Below are 20,314 nucleotides of genomic sequence, written 5' to 3' on the forward strand. Positions count from 1 at the left end.
AGCAATAATACAGTATCATGCATTTATATTTGCTCTATTATATTTTTGTGCGTATCATAAAGGTAAATTGAAACTTAGTATTTGTTCCCTTTTTTTGTTTAGTATTTGTTCCTTTAATGGAGGTGTATTATATCATATTTCTATTCTAATGTTCTGCCATGGAGGTTCAGCAATTTTCTTCCTATACAATCGGTAGTTTATTTTTATTTTGTTGGTAGATTATATCTATTTTGTTGGTATAAAACATTTTTCTTCCTATACAATAGGTAGTTTATTTTTATTTTGTAGGTAGATTATATCTGTTTTGTTGTTATAAAGTATTTTTCTTCCTATACAATAGGTAGTTACTAAATTATATCGGTTTTGTAGGTAAATATCATTAGGTGGTTACTAGATAATATTTTAGTTAGTATTTAAATATTCAAAATTAAAAACTGAATAAATGATACAAAAATTAAAGAGTTTAAATATTTTTATCTAAAAGGGCAAAATTGGTATAAAAATATGTAATTGGATAACTGAACTTGGTTAAAAAAACTACCTTTGTTTTTGGACCTAGATCGAAAAGCCCCTATGTCCAAACTCCACTTGAGGACTACCCAAAGGTTACCCACTAATTCAGATGATTCAGAAAACCGTTAGAAGCAACGACCTTGCTTCCCCTCTCACAAAAATTCAAAACCCTAAACCAGCTCAAGCAAATCCACGCTCACATCCTCGTATGCCGTCTACCGAAAACCCATACACCATTGCGCCGCTCTTATCCGCCGCAGCAACCTCCAAAGATGCTTCTTTTACTACGCTTGCTCAATTTTCGAGCACCACCATCACCACCGCAACATCTTCATGTACAACACCATGATCAGAGGATACGTTCAGTCGCATTTGCCGATTCCCGCCATTTCGTGCTATTTGGACATGTTGAATTATGGGTTTGTTCCGAATAACTACACTTTTTCCGCCGTTGATCAAAGCGTGCACGAATCTCGGCCCAAATTTGAAGCTCAGTGGTCGATTAGTTCATGTTCATGTAGTTCAATTCGGGTATGGTGGTGACTCTTGTTCTTTAGCTCGCTGGTCGAGTTTTATGCCGTTATCCATGACTTATAAATTGCAAAGGTGGTGTTTGATAGAAGTCCTAAAAGGGATGTGGTGGTGTGGACGCCAATGATTGACGGGTTACGGGTATGGGAAGACAGGGGATGTTGAGAATGCCCAGCGTTGTTTGACGAAATGCCTGAGAGAAACACCATATCGTGGAGTGCGATGATTGCTGCGTGTTCTCGGGTGAGCGACTTCAGAGAGGTGCTTTCTTAGGCAAGTGCAAGAAGCAGGCACAAAGCCTATTGAGCGGCTATTGTTTCTCACTACTTCTGCTCATATCTCGGTGCGGTCACATAAGGACTGTGGGTGCACTGCTATACTAAAAGGTGCAATCTTGATTTTAACACGAGATTGGCCACTGCTCTCGTTGATATGTACACGTAATGCGGATATGTGGAAGCAGCTTTACGGGGTTTTTAGGGCATTCCTAGTGAGGAAGCTGGAGTGTTGAACAGTATGATCGCTGGAGTTGCAATGACTGGGGATGCAAGGAAATCACTTGAACTGTTTGATCAAATGGTTGACAGGGGCCTTGAATTGTTTGATCAAATGGAAACCTTAACGGAGTTAAACCCGGGATTGAGCACTACGCATGCATTGTTGACCTTTCGGCTAGAGCGGGCAAGGAGGAAGCTGACAAGTTTGTAGAGGACAAGATGGGAGGACTAGGAAGAGGGAACGCCAACACGTGGGGGGCATTACCGGCTGCGTGTAGAGTTCATGGGAATGTTGAAGTTGGGGACCAAATTTGGAAAAAGCTCGCTGGTACGGGAGTAGCGGACTGTGGCATTCATCTTCTTTCGTATAATATGTACAAGGAAGCTGGCAGGGAATTTGAGGCAAAGGAGGCAGAAATATGATCTTGGAAGCCGGAATGAAGAAGAAACCTGGTTCCAGTGTGATAGAGGTAAATGGCATGGCCGAAGAATTCCTTGTTGGTGATCTCTGTCATCCACAGCAGAAGAAATGGTTAATACGCTCAACTCCTTTAAATTGTTCGATTCTCGAACCTGATTCAGAGAAATTAATCAAGCATGACTCGAGAACACTTATCATTATGTAAACTGTATAATAATACATTACAGTAACCTTCAGCTTTTCAACAAGAAGAATATTGTATTGAACATTACCAGATATGGTAAATTGGTAAAATATATATATATATATATATATATGATTGTAGGTATTAACATGGAAATATCCAAAAAATCAGAGAAAGATATGAAAAGGGAAATTTTATTTAAACTCATGTAACCTATTTCTACATCCAACTTACTCTTTGCACTTATTTGATTTTTAACTAACCTATTAATATGTCTTTAACCCTAATTTACTACCTAATATACCCCCATAAACCCAATTCAATATGTGGATTTATTTTTACACCCACAACTGTTGGTCTCTCCCGACATCGTGCTTTGCTTTTCAAGGTTAGCTTTCAGATTATCATCAGTTACTAGGATTTTTAGGCAATACTGTGATATCTCGTCCCCAAAATTATTTTTTTATTTTATTCTTAATGTATTTCAAAGATTTGATTGGAACTAGTTCGTTAATTCTCCAATTTTGAGAAAAACAAGTGAGGGGTATTGTCATTTCAAATTTTCTCGACCTTTTCGGTCAACTCTTGAATTGGTTAGGTAGAGTTCGATTCCATGAGCGCATAGGCGTAAACGGATCTTATTTCCGACTCAGAACGGAGATGTTAGAGTCGTTTGAAGTTGGTGGCATTTTGATAATTTTACCAAAATGCTATAAATGGGAGTGAAACCTCCAAAAAAGGGGGAAGTTTCTGAAAATGGAGGGGAGAGCTGCTACTAACCCGTTTTAGGGGAGACTTTGACCCGTTAACCCACAAACTTGATCCACTTGTATCTTCTTCATCTGAGCTCCGTTTTGGGTGATCTTGGTGTCCATGGAAAGCTCTTGACGAACCCTACATCTCTGTGGTATTAGATTTCCCAATTTCTTTTCCATCTTTGCAGTTTGAAGCCACAAAGCCCACGACTTTTCCGGCGGTTTTATCATTTTTTCGGTGATTCCAGCAACCCTTTCCTTCGAGTGAGGTATGAAACTTCATCTACTCTTCATAATCTTCAAGTTGGTATGCTTAGTTTGTGCTTTCATATTCATTTTAGAGTTGGGTGTTTAGAACCCTAGAAATCCGGTTTTTCTCCGGTGAATTTCGACGGTTTTCGGTTAGAAATTATCGTCAGCCTAGTTGTGAAAAGTGTTTCCCTTGTTGAGCTCTAGCTACCACGTAAATTTGAGCTCATCTAGTTAATGTTGAAAATTCGGAGTTTCTAAACCATCCATCTTGACTACCACTGCGTGTGGCGATGCGTGGAATTGTTCACGAGTGTTGTCTAGGTTCCAAATACCTTCTAGTGACCCTGTGAACCTATGTCTAGCTTGGTTTCCCAAAATTCAATTGTTTGGTGTGGTGACCAATTTGGACCGCCACTTGTTTGTGTGATTGACGACAATCCGATCGTTGGATCATAATGAAATTTTAGTATATTATTTTAGAATCATAATGTGGACTTTGGGCAGTTATGGATCATAAATTTGATGTGTGGATCTTCAAGATCGAATTACGTATAGTGGTGGACCCCATCGTTGACCGAGAGTTGAATTGTGGTCAACATGTCTCGATACATTCTAAATAATAAAATTAGTACTATGGGAGACTTAAGTGAAGTCTAGTGGCCTACATTGGTTAGAGAGTGACTTGAACATATGTGATATGGTTATTACCTTGATTTCTTATATTGGTATTATCTGTGAATATGATTTGGTTTTATAATGTGATTTCTATTGAAAGGTGATTATATATATATATATATGTATGTATGTATGTATATATTTAGCCATAGACCTATGTTTATTAAACATGATTTGGCTTGTGTACTGATGATGATTGTGATATGTGTTTTGACGTGCATATTTGAAAGTTGGTTGATTTGCATAGATGGTATGATATGATGAAATGTGAGTGACTTTAATATATGTGAATATGAAATGGTTTTATAATTATGTTTCGTATAAATTGTTAATTTTTATATTTAGCCATCGAGGTAGTTTTATGAAGTGGGATTTGACGTGCATATTGGAAATATGGTTTGTTTTGTATGATTGGCTTGATTTGATGAAATGTGAGGGCTAGTGATGGACCGTTAACCCATTGTCATGGGGTTTGTTGCTTCGAAACATGTTTCATCCCTCGTTTCATTCTTTCATTTCTTGTTTCGTTGAGCCTTTCTAACTTGAGTAAATTGATTCATGTGTTGTTTCATTGATTGGTTGTTATGCATTGTACTCTGCGATTCCGTTGAGTGATGGTCCGGAATCGTATCCTAGTTTGGATTCCGTTGAGTGATGGTCCAGAATCGTATCCTAGTTTGGATTCGTTGAGTGATGGTCCGGAATCCTTCCTACTCCATTCCGCGATTCCGTTGAGTGATGGTCCGGAATCCTTCCTACTCCACTCTGCGATTCCGTTGAATGATGGTCTGGAATCCTTCCTACTCCACTCCGCGATTCCATTAAGTGATGGTCCAGAATCGTATCCACTCGAATTCTGTTGAGTGATGGTCCAGAATCTCTCTTACTCCGTGATTCCGTTGAGTGATGGTCCAGGATCGTATCCACTTTGGGTTTCATTGAGTTTGAATTGAGATAGCTTCAAAGACGTAGGCTTCGGCCGAACTGTATCGCTCTAACCCTACTTTTCATTGTGTGTATGATAATATGGTTGTGAGATGTTGTGATTGTTCCAGGCAAACCGTTGGATGTTTGGGTGACTCCTTCGAAGTTTTCAGAAGTTTGGTATTGATTTCTTATGAATGATTTATATTAAAGGTTTATAAATTGTGATTGATGGCTGGTTTTATTATTGTATCACATGCTTATATTATTGCCACTCACCCGAGCCTCGCAGCTTATCTGAATGCCTGATTTATCAGTGCATCAATCCCAGAATGTAGGCATTGACTTTACATATGACAGGTCTGGGTAGATTACGAGAAACAGCTTCATATTTTGGTTCCGTTGAGTGGTCCGGAACCTAATGTTGTTGGATTCCGTTGAGTGGTCCGTAATCCTTGCTATTGTTCATTCCGTAAGGTGATCTTAGAATCCTAAATTCAAGTGGATGGGAACTACCCACAATAGATATTGTGAAAATAAATTAAAATTACCATGTTTATTACTCATAATCCAAGTGGGGAATTATATAGAGTTTCTTGGTTAATTCGTGAAATGTTTTGTTATCGCATTACTTGATGAACGTAATTAAATGCTAAGATTGTACATCTTGATTCACGAATTGATTAATTGACGGGATTGTGGAGTGACGTTGGATATGAGTGTTGTTATTATGATTATTTTAGTTGATTAATATTTCTGGAGAATAATGTTGTGCTTTGTTAATTCTTTAATATGTTACACGTTATGAAATGTGATTTTATGTGGGAACGTGATGATTCATGTGATGGATGAAGTGGAAATGTTACTCGTCTTATGGGATTATTATGTTGGATATCATTATTATTGTTATGACTGACTTGTTGATAAATATGGCGAGAGAATATGATTGTGCTTTGTTGTTTGTTCTTTGAAAGATTGCATGATATTCATTGTGATATTTTGTTGGGACATAACGACTTATGTGATGAATATTCGAATGTACTGAAGTAATGAACTACGAATCGCTTGATCCCTATTTAGGGTACGTAGGCAGTCTAACAAGGATGTTAGATGCAGCCATAAAGTTTACGAAGAATAATTGTGCATTCGGATCTTAAGTTATGTTTGACCTTTTTCCGGAGGCGGGGTATGTTAGAGACGAGTATTTGGTGACGTCATGTGTCAATCCTGGACGTATGTCGGGATCGGGGCGTGACAAATACTATTTTTGCTATTAGTATAGCTAGCTGTGTACTGCCTATTGGTTCCATAACTGTTGGTCTCTCCCGAGTTTAGTACATCAATGCAAACTAGTGTACTACCTATTGGATCTATAATTGTTGGTCTCTCCCGAGTTAAGTTATAGAACCATTGAATTTTGGCAATTAAAGAGCTTCAATCATGATCTCTTCAAGCTGACAGATGAATATTGAACACCATTTCTTTAAAACTAAGTCTTAAGATTGATTAATTACACTATTTTCTTCTTCTTCTTCCTCCTTGAAATTGAACTCATACAAAGCAAGCATGCATGTCTCCAGTTCTGCTTTCTTAAGCCAGAAATAATAATTTTTTTCAACAAAACCGATTCCAATAACAGCAGCTATGAGCCTGTGACCAAAACCAGAGCCAGAAGCAAACCATATATCTTAAACTACTATAATACGGGGAGGAGATTTGAACTTAGGTACAGGGAGGTGGACGCACTGCCCAGACCAATTAGTCTAACCCACATTTGCAGACAGCAAACTGAGTTCATTTCTCATCAGTCCTATAATCCTAGTCAAACACTGAACCAAGAACACAGAGAAGAAACAAACTTGACAAAAGCATTAACAAACAAATACACATTTCGAAATTCGAAAGAATTGTAAGTCCTTCAGGCATCAGGCAGAATGTTTACTTACATCTGTGACCATGGCTTGAAAAGCTTGAGCAAGAAGAAGGGAGAAGACTATATATTCACAGGAGAATCGGAATTCTTAAATTTCAGGTAGACAAGACGAGGGCTCACTCTAACAACATTCATACTGTTCCCACTTTACCACCTGCTCAATCCATCAGGTATGGAGTTTTAATACAAAATGCCTCGGTATTAATTATAATTGGGTAATTCTATTTAAATGGCTTATTCTCAAGCTATGTGACCGATGTGGGATAGAGAAATTCGAACAGGAATACCCACATTGATGAGAGAAAGCGTTATGGAAAATCAAGGCTTGTTTTGTTTTTATATTTCTTTCTTAAAAAATACTACATCAGGTAATTAAATGAGCTATGGCCCCACCTACATGTCCAGTTCAACCTTTTAATTTAGCTGCAAATTCACACAAGTTGTTTTACTGTAATTTTATAAAAGGTTATAAAAATACTACAAGTTGATAGGTTATAAAAATACTACGAGTTGTGACACAACCCCTCAACCTTTTAAATCGCAAAAATTTATTCTATAAACTTAATTAATTAGTTCAATCTTCTCAATTGAAGGAGTAATTTACTACAAATTCCACTGCGGAGAAGCGGTGTCAAATCCTCTTTTGAAAAAAATTACAGTAAAATAACTTTTAAACTCTAAAAAATTGAATTCAAATGAACAAAAAATTCATAAATTGATTCATACCTTGGTTGGAAGATTCAAAACTTCAAAATCATCATTCAACAATAAAAAAAATTTATTTTTCTCTATGAGAGCTATTAAGGTTTTAGCCATAATGAACGTAGGATAAGCAAAGAGTGATCGTATGGTTTAATTATAGTGTTTGGGTTTATTGATAAATTTGAGTTTTATTATTAATTTCGTTTTGTACTTAATAGTAATTATGCAATAGGGTAAAATAAACAATTAACATTTAAATTTTAAAGTGGGTGTAAAAAGAGGTTGCATGGGTTTAAATAAATTTTCCCATATATAGAAATGAGGGGTGAAGTCTAAACTTCACCTTATATCGGATAAATTCTTAAGTTTAGGCTAAAATCGGCAAATATTATCGATATTTCTGACATATATGTTAAATATCGGAGAAACTGTTATATTTCGTCAAAACTAATGTTTGTCAATCCCTATAGTTTCATTCTAAATTTCCATCATTTCTATCGAAAGCAACCGATATTCGATATATCCATTGATATTTCTACAAAGGAAAAATTAGTATTCGATCCTTAGTTACTAATGTTCATTGACTGAAACCTTATTAGTTTTTAGATTTTGTTCCAAGTCCCTAGTATTAATGTAATAATAAATTTACATGTCAGTTACATAATTTTTTAAACTTAAAATTAATAATTGATTTAGAATTTTAATACTCACACCTTTATTAAACTCCTAACTAATTTTCAATTCAAAACATTTCCAAAATAAATAAATAAATTAGAATAAGTTTGTACCCATTAGCTTTTTTAAAAAATGTTTTCAAAATTTTAATCTTAAAATTTACTCATTCTTAAATATACCAATTTGTTATATGTAAAATGTACCATTTTTTTTTATATAAAATATATTCAATCTTTTTCTAAGTCATTTTTAAACTTATATGGGTACATTCTTTTTTCTTTGATTTGAAAATGGATCCATGTCAAGTTTAATCGAAGAAATTAACTATTGTTATTAAGCCTAATATCTTTTTTTTTGTTTTGTTTTTTTTTTTTTTGTTTTTTGTGATTTTGAAGAATGTACCCATGTTTTGGTACAATAATTTTTTGGTTAATTTTGATGAATGTACCCATGTTTATACACACACACACGCGCGCACACACACACACACAATAGTATATTTATATTTTAATATTTTTAATCCCCACAAATTATAGTTTTTTTATTTAAAATCTCATTAATATAAACAACTATAAATTTCAATTTTTAATTTAGAAAATATAGTAACATACATAGAGATAAATTATCACATTAATTTTAAAGACATGGATCAAAAATTAAAAACCAACAAGGTTTTAGTTAAAGAATATTCATGGATAGGGACCGAATCCAAAGTCTCCCTTCTACAAATTTACAAGTCAATATTTATATCGATACCGATATTTTAAACATTGGTTTCAACTTGTATTTTGTTTGGGAGAATATCCAAGTACTGTAGTTAGCGATAGAGAATCAGCCATTTGTGTGGCTCCTTACAACGTTATGATTCCAATTTTGTAATACTCTCTTCTTTAACTTATCCTCCTTTCTCTCATCTTTCCCTCACTCTCTCTATATATGTATATCCAGTGAGCTTTGCCTGCACAAAGAGGCAGCTGAAAATGGAGGTAACCAACAGGTACATTACTATAAAATCCCCCCTCGACGACGGAGAACCGAAAGAGTCAGACTTTGAGGTCAAAACTTCACCCCTTACTCTATCAGTTTCCGCTGGTTCCACTGATGTCATCGTGAAAAATCTCTATGTGTCGATCGATCCGTACCAGCTCAACCGCATGAAAAGGTTCAACTCCTCCCACAAAACCATAAATTATGCAGCTGCCGTCGCCCCAGGAGATGTAAGCTCTGAAACTTATTTGTTACAAAATTCATAAAGGAAAATGTTGTTAGCACTCAAACACAGACATTTTGGGCCTCTTATTTTATTTATTAAATGGAAAACTAATGAAAAGAGCTTGAAAACTTTGAGTTTTAACAATAAGGACAAAATAAATAGTAAAGTGAATAGTACCATGTTTGATTTTTTAGTGTAAAAATGTGATTTTTAAGTGTAAATAGCGGCTTCCGTCTCAACATAATTGAGTTTTTCTATTTTTTTTTTATGGTGATGGCAGGAAATTGATGCTTATGGTGTGGCAAAAGTTGTGGCTTCTGGGAATCCAGAGTTTGAGAAGGATGACTTGGTTGTGGGGTTCATCAGTTGGGGAGAGTACACTGTTCTAAAAAAAGGGACCATGTTTAGGAAATTTGATCCTTTTGGATTTCCACTTTCTTATCAAGTTGGAATTTTAGGTAATTTTACTTCATCGTCGCGACGATTGATACTCCAATATTGGTTCAAGGCATTTTTCATGTTTATATCTTCTTACCCTTAAAAATAGAGGCACCCGGTGTCCTTGAATCACGTAATTCGTTGACAATTGGATTGATTTGGTTATTTTGAACGTCACAGGTTTTAGTGGACTTACAGCATATGGGGGATTTTTTGAAGTGTGCAAGCCTAAAAAGGGGGAGAAAGTTTTCGTATCTGCAGCTTCTGGATCGGTTGGAAATTTGGTCGGACAGTACGCAAAACTCTTCGGTTGCTATGTTGTTGGCTGTGCCGGAAGCAAAGAAAAGGTGACCTTACAAAACTTTTCTTTTAGGTACACTACGTTCAATCGGAATCTGTTCATGAAAATTGATCCGAATGTTCTGTTTTATAGGTCACATTGCTCAAGGGAAAGCTCGGATTCGATGATGCCTTCAACTACAAGGAAGAGCCTGATTTAAAGTCAACTCTCAAAAAGTAAACCTCTCTTTGATCCTATCGTTTTGAAGCGAAAAACGGGTTAATACTAAATTGGGTTTGATCTTCAGGTACTTCCCGGATGGGATTGATATATATTTTGACAATGTGGGAGCTGAGATGCTGGAAGCAGCAGTTGAGAACATGAACACCTTCGGTAGGGTTGCTGTCTGCGGCGTGATTTCTGAGTACACAGATGCCGGAAAGCGAGCTGCGCCAAATATGCTAGACGTTGTTTACAAGAGAATTAAGATCCAAGGGTTTTTAGCACCTGATCTCATGAATGTGTACTTTGATTTTATCTCCACCACCGTGGATCATCTTCGCACGGGCAATTTGCAAGCAGTTGAAGACATCTCGTGTGGTTTGGAGAGTTTTCCATCTGCTTTCATTGGACTTTTTCGGGGTCATAACACCGGAAAGAAAATGATTAAGGTTGCAGATGAGTGAACATATGATATGAATCTCTCATTGTTGTTTGGTTTTACCTCCACTACTTTTATCTGCAGTAACAAAAAGTAAATTCACAAATAGGAACAAGCAGAACAAAGTCCACATAATCTCCAATTTTTAATTGCATTTGGCTTCAAATTGATGGAATATAAACATATAATATGAGCAGGTGATTAAAAAAGACAATGTGACATTCAACCATTGCTTTTCAGCGGCAAGTGTTGGTTAAGTCAGTTGACTAGGATAATGTATATGTTCCTTTCCAATTAAGTTCGATTTTCCTCGTCATGGATACGAGTAGTTCATTAAGAAAAAGAGTCATTGTTCTTGGGGCAAACAAACCAAGTACGTAAACGTAAATTACGTGATAGGTTTCGAAGATACTAGTGATTTCTTTTAGAAGGGTTAAAAGTGCATTTTGACGATAAAAACGCATCAGGCTATGTCTAATAGAAAAACTTAAAAAAACTTATGGATTATGAAAATATTTTCTAAAAAAAGCAGATGCTATATAATTTTCAAAAAGCACTTCCAAGTATTTTTTCCTATAAGCACTTCCGAATTGTTTTTTTTTTTTTCACTACTAAACACATATAACTCTTTATAAAAACTTCTCTGTGTTCACAATAAAAATACTTTTGAAATATACTTTGACTTTACAAAGTCATAAAATCCCACGCCCATGATCATTTTGATCAAGTTATACCCCCATATGTCCAAAGTCCACCTGGGGACTGCCCAAGGGTTACCCGCCAATTATTCAGAAAACCATTGGGAGCAACGACCTTGTTCCCCTCTCACAATAATTCAAAACCTTAAACCAGCTCAAGAAAATCCACGCCCACATCCTCACATGTCGTTTGCCCGAAAACCATACGCCATTACGTCGCTCCTCTCCGCCGCAGCAACCTCCAAAGATGCTTCCTTCTTTTCCTACGCTTGCACAATTTTCGAGCACCACCGAAACATCTTCATTTACAACACCATGATCAGAGGATACGTTCAGTCGCATTCGCTGGTTCCTGCCATTTCGTGCTACTTGGACATGCTGAATTATGGGTTTGTCCCGAACAACTACGCTTTTCCGCCGTTGATCAAAGCGTGCACCAAGGCGACCTCTTGGGGCTCAAAAAAACGAGGGGCACCAAAAAAAATTAAGCTGGTTCATATATGTATGAGGGTTTGTTTTATTCTTCATATATAGTAAATGCTCATATTAAATAGTAATATGTTTTAGATGACAAGATCGTTTTATTTGGTTTATGTTTCCGTGCCCACCCAAGTTTAATTCCTTCTCTCAACATAAAGGGGTAGTTTCCCTTTTTTTTTCTTTTTTTTTTTTCATGTCTACTTTAAATAACAAACAAACATTAATTAGGTTATTAAATGCGGCATTTTCAGTAGTGGTTTTTTGTTTTCAGTTTGAATTTACTCGCAAAATCATGTTCAAGTTTGTCTAAATATAAATTTGGGTTTTTTGTATCTGTTGATAATTTTTTCATGGTTAAGTATTAAACTGTGTTGTCATTATTTTTTTATTAAACGAAGTATTATTATTGGCAATCTAAAAATATCATCCTACATTTTTTTGTATAATTTTTTCCTTATGATTTTATATATTTAGAATGAACTGCAACTTTTCATGAGTGCTCAAAAAACAAAAACATAGTTGAATTACTATGTGCCCTTTGATGGTAGCAATTTGTTGCTTACATGTAGAAATTATAGATCTTAAATATGAAAAATTCATTTCAAAGGTTTCATAATGTGCAACTAGCTTGTAGATCAGTTAGTTAAAAGTGTTCAACTTGTCATTCAAGGACTCGTTTTTGAATTCCCTCACCGTATTTTTTATGAGTTTAGTGTAAATTATCCTATCATTTCAAAAAAGTCATAATGTGAAAAAGGTCTATTTTCTTTAATATTCGATGTACAACATACGAATACTAAGATAAATAATTATTTTATGTGAAGTTATGTTAGAGCATATTTTTCAGTGTCGCCCAGAGTCTAAAAAAATTCACGACCGGCCGTGGCGTGCACGATTCTCGGCCCAAATTTGAAGCTCAGCGGTCGATGAGTTCATGGTCATGTAGTTCAATTCGGGTACGGTGACGACTCTTGTTCTTAGCTCGCTGATCGAGTTTTATGCCGTAATCCACGGCTTGTAAATTGCAAAGGTGGTTTTTGATAAAAGTCCTGAAGGGGATGTGGTGGTGTGGACGGCAATGATTGACGCGTATGTGAAGGCAGGGGATGTTTAGAATGCCCGAGTTGTTTGACGAAATGCCTGACAGAAACAGAGTGCAATGATGGCTGTATTCTAAGGTGAGCGACTTCGGAGAGGTGCTTTCTTTATTCAGGCAAATAGGCACAAAGCATAATGAGTCGGTTCTTGTTATACTTGTCATTACCTCTGCTCATATCTCGGTGCGGTCACATAAGGACTGTGGGTGCACTCCTAATGCTAAAAGGTGCCATGTTGATTTTAACACGAGATTGGCCACTGCTCTCGTTGATATGTACACGTAATGCGCATATGTGGAAGCAACTTTACGGGGTTTTGAGGGCATTCCTAATAAGGATGCTAGAGCGTTGAATGGTATGATCGCTCGAGTTGCAATGATTGGGGATGCAAGGAAATCACTTGAACTGTTTGATCAAATGGTTGACAGGGGCCTTGAATTGTTTGATCAAATGGAAACCTTAACGGAGTTAAACCCAGGATTGAGCACTATGCGTGCATTGTTGACCTTTCGGCTAGAGCGGGCATGGAGGAAGCTGACCAATTTGTAGAGGACAAGATGGGAGGACTAGGAAGAGGGAACGCCAACGCGTGGGGGGCATTACCGGCAGCGTGTAGAGTTCATGGGCATGTTGAAGTTGGGGACCAAATTTGGAAAAAGCTTGCTGGTACGGAAGTAGCGGACTGTGGCATTCATCTTCTTCCGTATAATATGTACAAGGAAGCTGGCAGGGAATTTGAGGCAAAGGAGGCAGAAATATGATCTTGGAAGCCGGAATGAAGAAGAAACCTGGTTCCAGTGTGATAGAGGTAAATGGCATGGCCGAAGAATTCCTTGTTGGTGATCTCTGTCATCCACAGCAGAAGAAATGGTTAATACGCTCAACTCCTTCTGTAAATTGTTCGATTCTCGAACCTGATTCAGAGAAATTAATCAAGCATGACTCAAGAACTTATCATTATGTAAACTGTATAATACATTACAGTACACCTTCAGCTTTTCAACTAGAAGAATATTGTATTGAACATTACCAGATATGGTAAATTGGTAAAATATACATATTTATATGCTTGTAGGTATTGACTTGTCTTCCCCACTAAGTACCTATAGCCTGCTAAAATGCCCTTGTCAGCCATTATTACTATGAACTAAGATCAATCGTCGGCATCACTTACTTGGTATAACTTATAGGACTAACATGGTCGTTTATCTGGATTCCGGGTGTCAGGTGCATTGTTTCGCATGAAAATCTTCTGCAGATATCAAACCGGTGATGAGACGTTTTAGTCTTTCAGCACCTGGACCCGGCCTGAGAGTGGTGATGTTTTTAGAACTGTAATCTGGAACTGTCGCACTTCCATTTGCTTGAGTACTGAACCATCCACCTGGTGCATATCCATCAGCACTGCAGCCTAAAAGCTCTGAGTCAATCGTGTCAAGAACTGACTCGTTCCTCCCAAATTTCCTGGCAAATGGCGCATTACTGTCTACCATACGCTGGAAATCATCACCAACGAGGAAATGTGGATGTTGTTTTGGGGGGGTGTCCCAAGATATGAAGTGGAGATCATGGTTCACAGTAGTGTTCTGAAACTCCTCAGCATTGCAGATGACAGTGTGGAAATACCCTTCTGGTGAAGAAAGGAAGTTGGCATAATACATAAGGACTATCCTTGGCAGATTGTCCCAGCCCCATAAAATATATTCGATAAAAGGACGGGAGAGCATCATCCAAGCAGAGCCTGAGGAAATTGTTGAGCAGAATCCAGAATCAGCTATAAGTTATATGTATAGAGGGACTTAGGGTTTAAACTTGAACAAATCAATTCGACCAAGCCGAACAGAGCAATAAAGAATATACCAAACGAAAAGAACTCACAACCTATGATTCGGAGGTGCATTCACATAACTCAGATTCGTAAACTTTTAGAAGGAAGTTGCTATGAAACCTGTGTTCCAGAACACCATAAGCAGTGCACTTTCTTCTTTGAAAGTAATATATAAGATATAACACGTTTCCAGACCATCAACCAGATACGTGCTAAAAAATAGTTTAAACTTCTCTTAAACCATACTTGGTGTCTAATCCCATGCTTAGTTAAAATATCGTGTTTACCAAGTTATGCAGAAATTCTTTTAGTAGATGATATTTTTGCATTCTATCCTGCGAAAGATCAATAACCATTAAGTAGCTGTAGGAAACAAAATGAGAAGCAGTGGAAGCAGATATTTTCACCTGTAAACAGCTTATAAGCAGTCGGCACGCTCCTTTTCTGTGAAATCGAGAACACATCTGATTTTTGCCGGCTATACAGCCCCGGATCAATTATAATGGGTTTTGCCCTCTGGTCCCTGTGGGGTTCATGGAATTTAAACCTTTTAGGAGCAGCTATACATATCAGTGTGTCCTACTTTCGAACTTGACCAAAACTTAAAAATTACTCCGAAATAAGGAAAGATGAACATACTCCTTCCAGCCAATGTCACTGGTGTGCTCAATGAAATTAAGATTTCTTGGAATGGATGACAAGACATGAAGCAAATCTGTTGGACAAACACGTAAATTAAGGTGTTAGGATACGACAATGAAGCTTATTCATTTAACCACTACTCTATATTCAACGAAATAAAAGCACAAAAACTAACGGATTGAATGAACGCCAGAGATCACAAACGAAACTACAAGGCCTACCCCCTCCCTCAACTATCTGAATGCTTCTCAGTACAGCTAGCAATGAGCAAAAGCAGTAACCATTTTTGTGACAAGGCAATATAATTTTCTATTACCCTAATTTACGGGGAAGGGAAAGGGCAGGCACATTATCCTCGCCAACTGGCCTAACCCACGTCTGCCAAAACCAAAAGCAGTAATAAATAAGTTATACAAACTGTTTTGCAGCTGCCAAAATAAGCCTGAGAAACCAAGAAATCCAATGCAAGAATACAGAAAATATAGCAAAATCCAATGCTTAACCAAAATTAGCAGGAATTTAGAAACAAAATTCATAAATTACCCAAAGCAGAAAAAATAGCGGTAGAAGAATCAGAAAGCCAAAAAAATACATTTTGCTATTAAAATGCTGTAAATTTTAATTTACCATCTTGGGTCACCAAAGGGTAATCAGAAGCGCTCAAGTTGATAAACCAATCCCAGTCGCCGCCCTCCTTTAACAAAATCGCCGCCGCGTGCAGCGTATTGGTAACCATCGTCGGCCCTCTGTAAGTCACCAAATTGGCCCTCAGAACCGCCCTGACATTCCCCAGCTTTACAAACATCGGCTCCTCCTTCACAAACTTCGCCAAGTCCAGCCGCTCCTCCGCCGACGCCTCGAGGTCCAAATGCACCGCGTACTGGTTCCTCGGATGGTACAGCGCCTTCAGCGTCCGCTTCAAGCTGCTGCCGTCGCCGGCGGAGCCAGAGATCAAGTAGGCCAATCTAGGAACTGGGTCTTTGGATGTTTCCGAAATCTTTAGCTTCGATTCGACGAAATGGGGGAGATGATTTTTCACATGGGGTCGGGAAAACCTTGAGGAGGAGGCGTTGGAAGAGGTGAAAACAGTGATGAATATTAGAAGGGTGGAGAGAAGAAGTGAAAGCACCAACGGTAAAAACCATTTCTTTTTCTTCTGTGGCTTGTTGGTCTCCATTGCCGGCGACCAAGTTCACGGCAAGAAAGAAGAAGACAAACCCAAGATTTATTCAGCTGAGAAGGAGGAGAAAGATGGAAGCTTTTTTCATTTGGGGGGTTTGGGTTTGGGCGGCGGAGGATATGGGGAAGTGCGCCTGGATAGGGGATCCGTGCTGAGGAGAGAGAAAGAGAGAGAGGTGGTTGGTGGGGTTCACGGAATGAATGAATACAATATAGTAAGTGATTAATTTTTCGGTTTAGTGGGTGTGCAGTAGACAATGAGATTCTGAGAGAATGTGATTGCAGGAGGGAGAAACGTGAGAGGGACTGGAAGGCATCCAGCACTCTTTTCTTGAGCGACTTTCAGCAGTGCGGATTGTGGCAAGTCAACTCTAACACGGTCGGCCGAAATGTTATTGTGACGGTATTTAACTAAGTTACAGACTTATATTCAATGGTATATATCATTGTGATCTTTTAATCTAATTATGCACTATTAGGTGAACAAATTAAAAACGAATGACAAGTGTAACTCGCAGAATACGGGTATTGATACAGAAATATATTCCTTGGAAGTAAAGTTTAGAAGTTAGAACCATGTTACTATTTAAGAAGAATCAACACGCGGCGGTCAATAAATGGCCAGACTCCAGAAAGTAAGCTAAATTAGCTGGAAAAATAAATATTTGCACCCTATTATGTGGAGGCATACATCATAGCCATATTTATTCATACAACACAATTTTGTTTCAATCATGATTGTGTACGGCTTTTTTTAGAAAATTAGAACTACCCTACGCAAATAGAAAATATCGCCGGAAAATGCCTCACGGCTGCCTGGCTGTCCGCCGGCCTGCCGGCGTAACAATAATATGTTATTTTAATTTAATATGAATTTTAACCATTATAACCGTCTCTGTGTAACTTTTAAAACAATGAAATATTTTTCTGTTTATTTTTTCTTTTGCAATCATATCCGATTAGGATTTTTTTTTTAACTTAATTCAAGCGGAAATGGCCAGAAGCATTGTTAGTAGAGAGTGACTGCCAAAACCATAGATTTATTGCAACCTCAAGGCCACCCTCACTGCTTTGGGATTACACAATTTGCAACCTCAAGGCCCATTTGATGTCACCATGTTCTTCTTTCGAAAGTCTTTGATCTGAAACATGCAAGCGCGTTTGGTGGGCTAAACATGACAGGATACTGAATTTTAAACTGGTTAGGTTAGGATTAGAATAAATAGGTTGAGATACGTATTTAATATTTGGTGTAAACAATCAAATTGGATAGGTTGGGATAGATAAACGCAGAACAGCTCTTCTGTTGGTCAACAACCATACAAACATCTCTATCCTCTCTCTTGGGATACGGGACTGCTAGCTTAGCTAATTGGCAGGCATCGAACAAGAACGCTGACCAAAACGAAAAAGATGAACACCGGCAATCGAACAAGTAGACCGAAAAGATGATCGAAGGCCAAATCCAACGAAAGGATAACAACCAAGGAGAAGAAATTGAGCAAAAGAAAAAGATTGTGAGAGCCGGAGACGGAGATGAACTTGTATCCAAATCCAGTCCATTTTACCTTTTTTTTTAATCAAACATTGGCAATAACACATCTCATCCCATTTGATGGACGACAAAATGCGTTATTTTCCAGTCTAAATTAATTGGAAATAATACATCTCATCCTGTCCATCAAACGGGGTTGTAATGGTCAAAAAATTAACTGCATTGTCCTGCAAAAGATTGAGGACATTCAAGACTAAGAAATTCTACTATTTAATTTTGGTCAGTAGATCATTGATTATAAATTTAACAAAACAATTTTTTTTTATATGCGTTGTATTATTCGCACACATTTTTTTATCTTTCATACTCAATTTTTTATCATTCTAATAAATAAATTGAAGAATATCAAATGACAAAATTAAAAAATAAGTGTGTAAAAAATAAAAATATGCGTGTAGATAACAACTCTTTTTTGAGTTTTGATACGTATGGTACTTCAGAGAAATGATAAACAATATCTTAACTTGGTCATCTCTGAGCACATGTCTAAAATTTGTATTTTAACATTTTATTAAGATATTGTGTGGAACAGTAAAGAACAATACTATTTTTTATGTATAGATCTTTACAAAGAGTATGATTACTTCTAAACGAACCCAATTCAATAGAAAAAAAAAAAAGTATCTAGATTAAAATAAACTCTTATACCATGACTAATACATTTATGTGAACAAGTGTCTCCAAATTAATACAGAAGACATAACAAATAACACAATACCAAATGTTAACAAATAAGATTTTATTATGTGAAAACGTATTTTTTCAGATGACAACAACAATAGTAACTTAAATAATTATTTTTTGAAAAGAAGATAATCCTAGGAATCCAACTCGTACTAAAGTGAATAAAAATAATTGATTTTAGGATAAAGTATAAAAAATTACCTCAATTATTGGTCTCAAGATACTTTCATAACCTCATCTTTTAAAAATGACAGTCATACCTCATCTTACGAATTTGTGCTAATATCAGACCTCCGTTAGTTTTTCTATTACTTTTTCTGTTAAATGCTGACGTGACCAAAGATGAGACTCACTCACTAATCCAACTGGATTAAAAAAGTAAAAAAAAATATATTTTTAATAATTAAATATTAAAAAATTAAAAATTAAAAAACTAAAAAAAATTAAAAATGGCCCAAGGGATCCAGCCTTCCTTTCCACCCGCACCAAGCCTTTTTCTTCTTCTCTTCGACAGCCACCAAACCCTTCCTCGTTCCCCCAACCTTCCTCCACTACCCTCTATCTCTCTCTCTCTCTCTCTGGGATTTGATCTCCCTCCTCTGTCCCTCTCCCCACCCGCACTCGTCTTTCCCTCACCACCACCTCCCAACCCGACCCAACCCGGCCACATATTGCTCCCACCATAAAAATCCCAACCCGACCCATCCCTCCTCTGTCCCGTGACCAATGAGTGCTCCGGCGACGGAGGAGCCCAAGAAGGAAGAAAAGCCGATTAAGAGACGAAACCCAGGACTTCGAAAGAGAGGAAGCCACAACAGCCCACCAAAACTGCCGCTCATCCTCCATACTTTCAGGTACTTGGATTCGTGATCTCAGATCATGGTTTCTTTATTTTCTCCACCACCTTTTGCTTATGGGTTTTGAATTTTGGCTGCGAATTTTGTTTGCAGATGATAAAAGAGGCATTTTTGGCTCTGAACGAGAATAGTGGGTCGAGTTCGTACGCCATATACCAAACCCACACCCAGATCCCTCCTCTAGCCTCTCTCTTCCGTCTAATTTGCCGTCGACCCACACCTCCTCCAACCTCTCTCCTTCTCTCGACCTCTCAATTTCCTCTTCCTCTTGGCTGTTAAAACCCTCATTTCCTTCCCACCTCCGTTCTCTTCGCCTTCAAACCCTCCCCTCGTTCCCACTGTTGTTCTCATCCTCGGCATCGATGGTTGCAGAAAGAAGAGGGAGTTAGAATGGGAGAAAGATGCGGGAAAAGATAAAGAGAAAAAATAGAGAAGGGTTGGTGCGGGTGGAAGAAATGAAGGCCCGCATCCCTAGGCCTTTTTTATTTGTTTAATTTTTTAACTGTTTTTTTATTTTTGAATATTTTTTTATTTTTTTAATCCAGTTGGATTAGTGAGTGGATTCTGTCTCTGGCCACGTCAACATTTAACAGAAAAAGTAACAGAAAAACTGACGGAGGTCTGACATTGGCACAAATTC

General features: G+C 37.4%; 2 protein-coding genes and 2 pseudogenes across 2 annotated transcripts; 3 read left to right on the top strand and 1 right to left on the bottom strand.

The window, feature by feature from the left end:
- Positions 1 to 622: 622 nt before the first annotated feature.
- LOC108868019 lies at positions 623 to 2,230 on the top strand (annotated as a pseudogene).
- A 6,687-nt stretch (positions 2,231 to 8,917) lies between these two features.
- Positions 8,918 to 10,722, top strand: LOC103958311 (2-alkenal reductase (NADP(+)-dependent)). Its single transcript, XM_009370566.3, has 5 exons — positions 8,918 to 9,279; positions 9,556 to 9,733; positions 9,894 to 10,060; positions 10,147 to 10,229; positions 10,301 to 10,722. Exons 1-5 carry the CDS (start codon positions 9,043 to 9,045, stop codon positions 10,677 to 10,679), a joined length of 1,044 nt encoding a protein of 347 aa, XP_009368841.1. The 5' UTR covers positions 8,918 to 9,042; the 3' UTR covers positions 10,680 to 10,722.
- Positions 10,723 to 10,843: 121 nt separating this feature from the next.
- On the top strand, positions 10,844 to 13,847 carry LOC108868018 (annotated as a pseudogene).
- Positions 13,848 to 13,857: 10 nt separating this feature from the next.
- LOC103958313 (beta-glucuronosyltransferase GlcAT14B) lies at positions 13,858 to 16,624 on the bottom strand. The gene is made up of 4 exons (XM_009370567.3): positions 16,027 to 16,624; positions 15,397 to 15,472; positions 15,165 to 15,280; positions 13,858 to 14,670 (listed from the first exon to the last, which is right to left on the bottom strand). Exons 1-4 carry the CDS (start codon positions 16,574 to 16,576, stop codon positions 14,153 to 14,155), a joined length of 1,260 nt encoding a protein of 419 aa, XP_009368842.1. The 5' UTR covers positions 16,577 to 16,624; the 3' UTR covers positions 13,858 to 14,152.
- Between the last annotated feature and the right edge of the window lie 3,690 nt (positions 16,625 to 20,314).

This window comes from the organism of the source record quoted next, unplaced genomic scaffold (assembly GCF_019419815.1).
Source record: "Pyrus x bretschneideri cultivar Hongxiangsu unplaced genomic scaffold, Pyrus_bretschneideri_v1 Contig1, whole genome shotgun sequence".
Taxonomy (NCBI): Eukaryota; Viridiplantae; Streptophyta; class Magnoliopsida; order Rosales; family Rosaceae; genus Pyrus; species Pyrus x bretschneideri.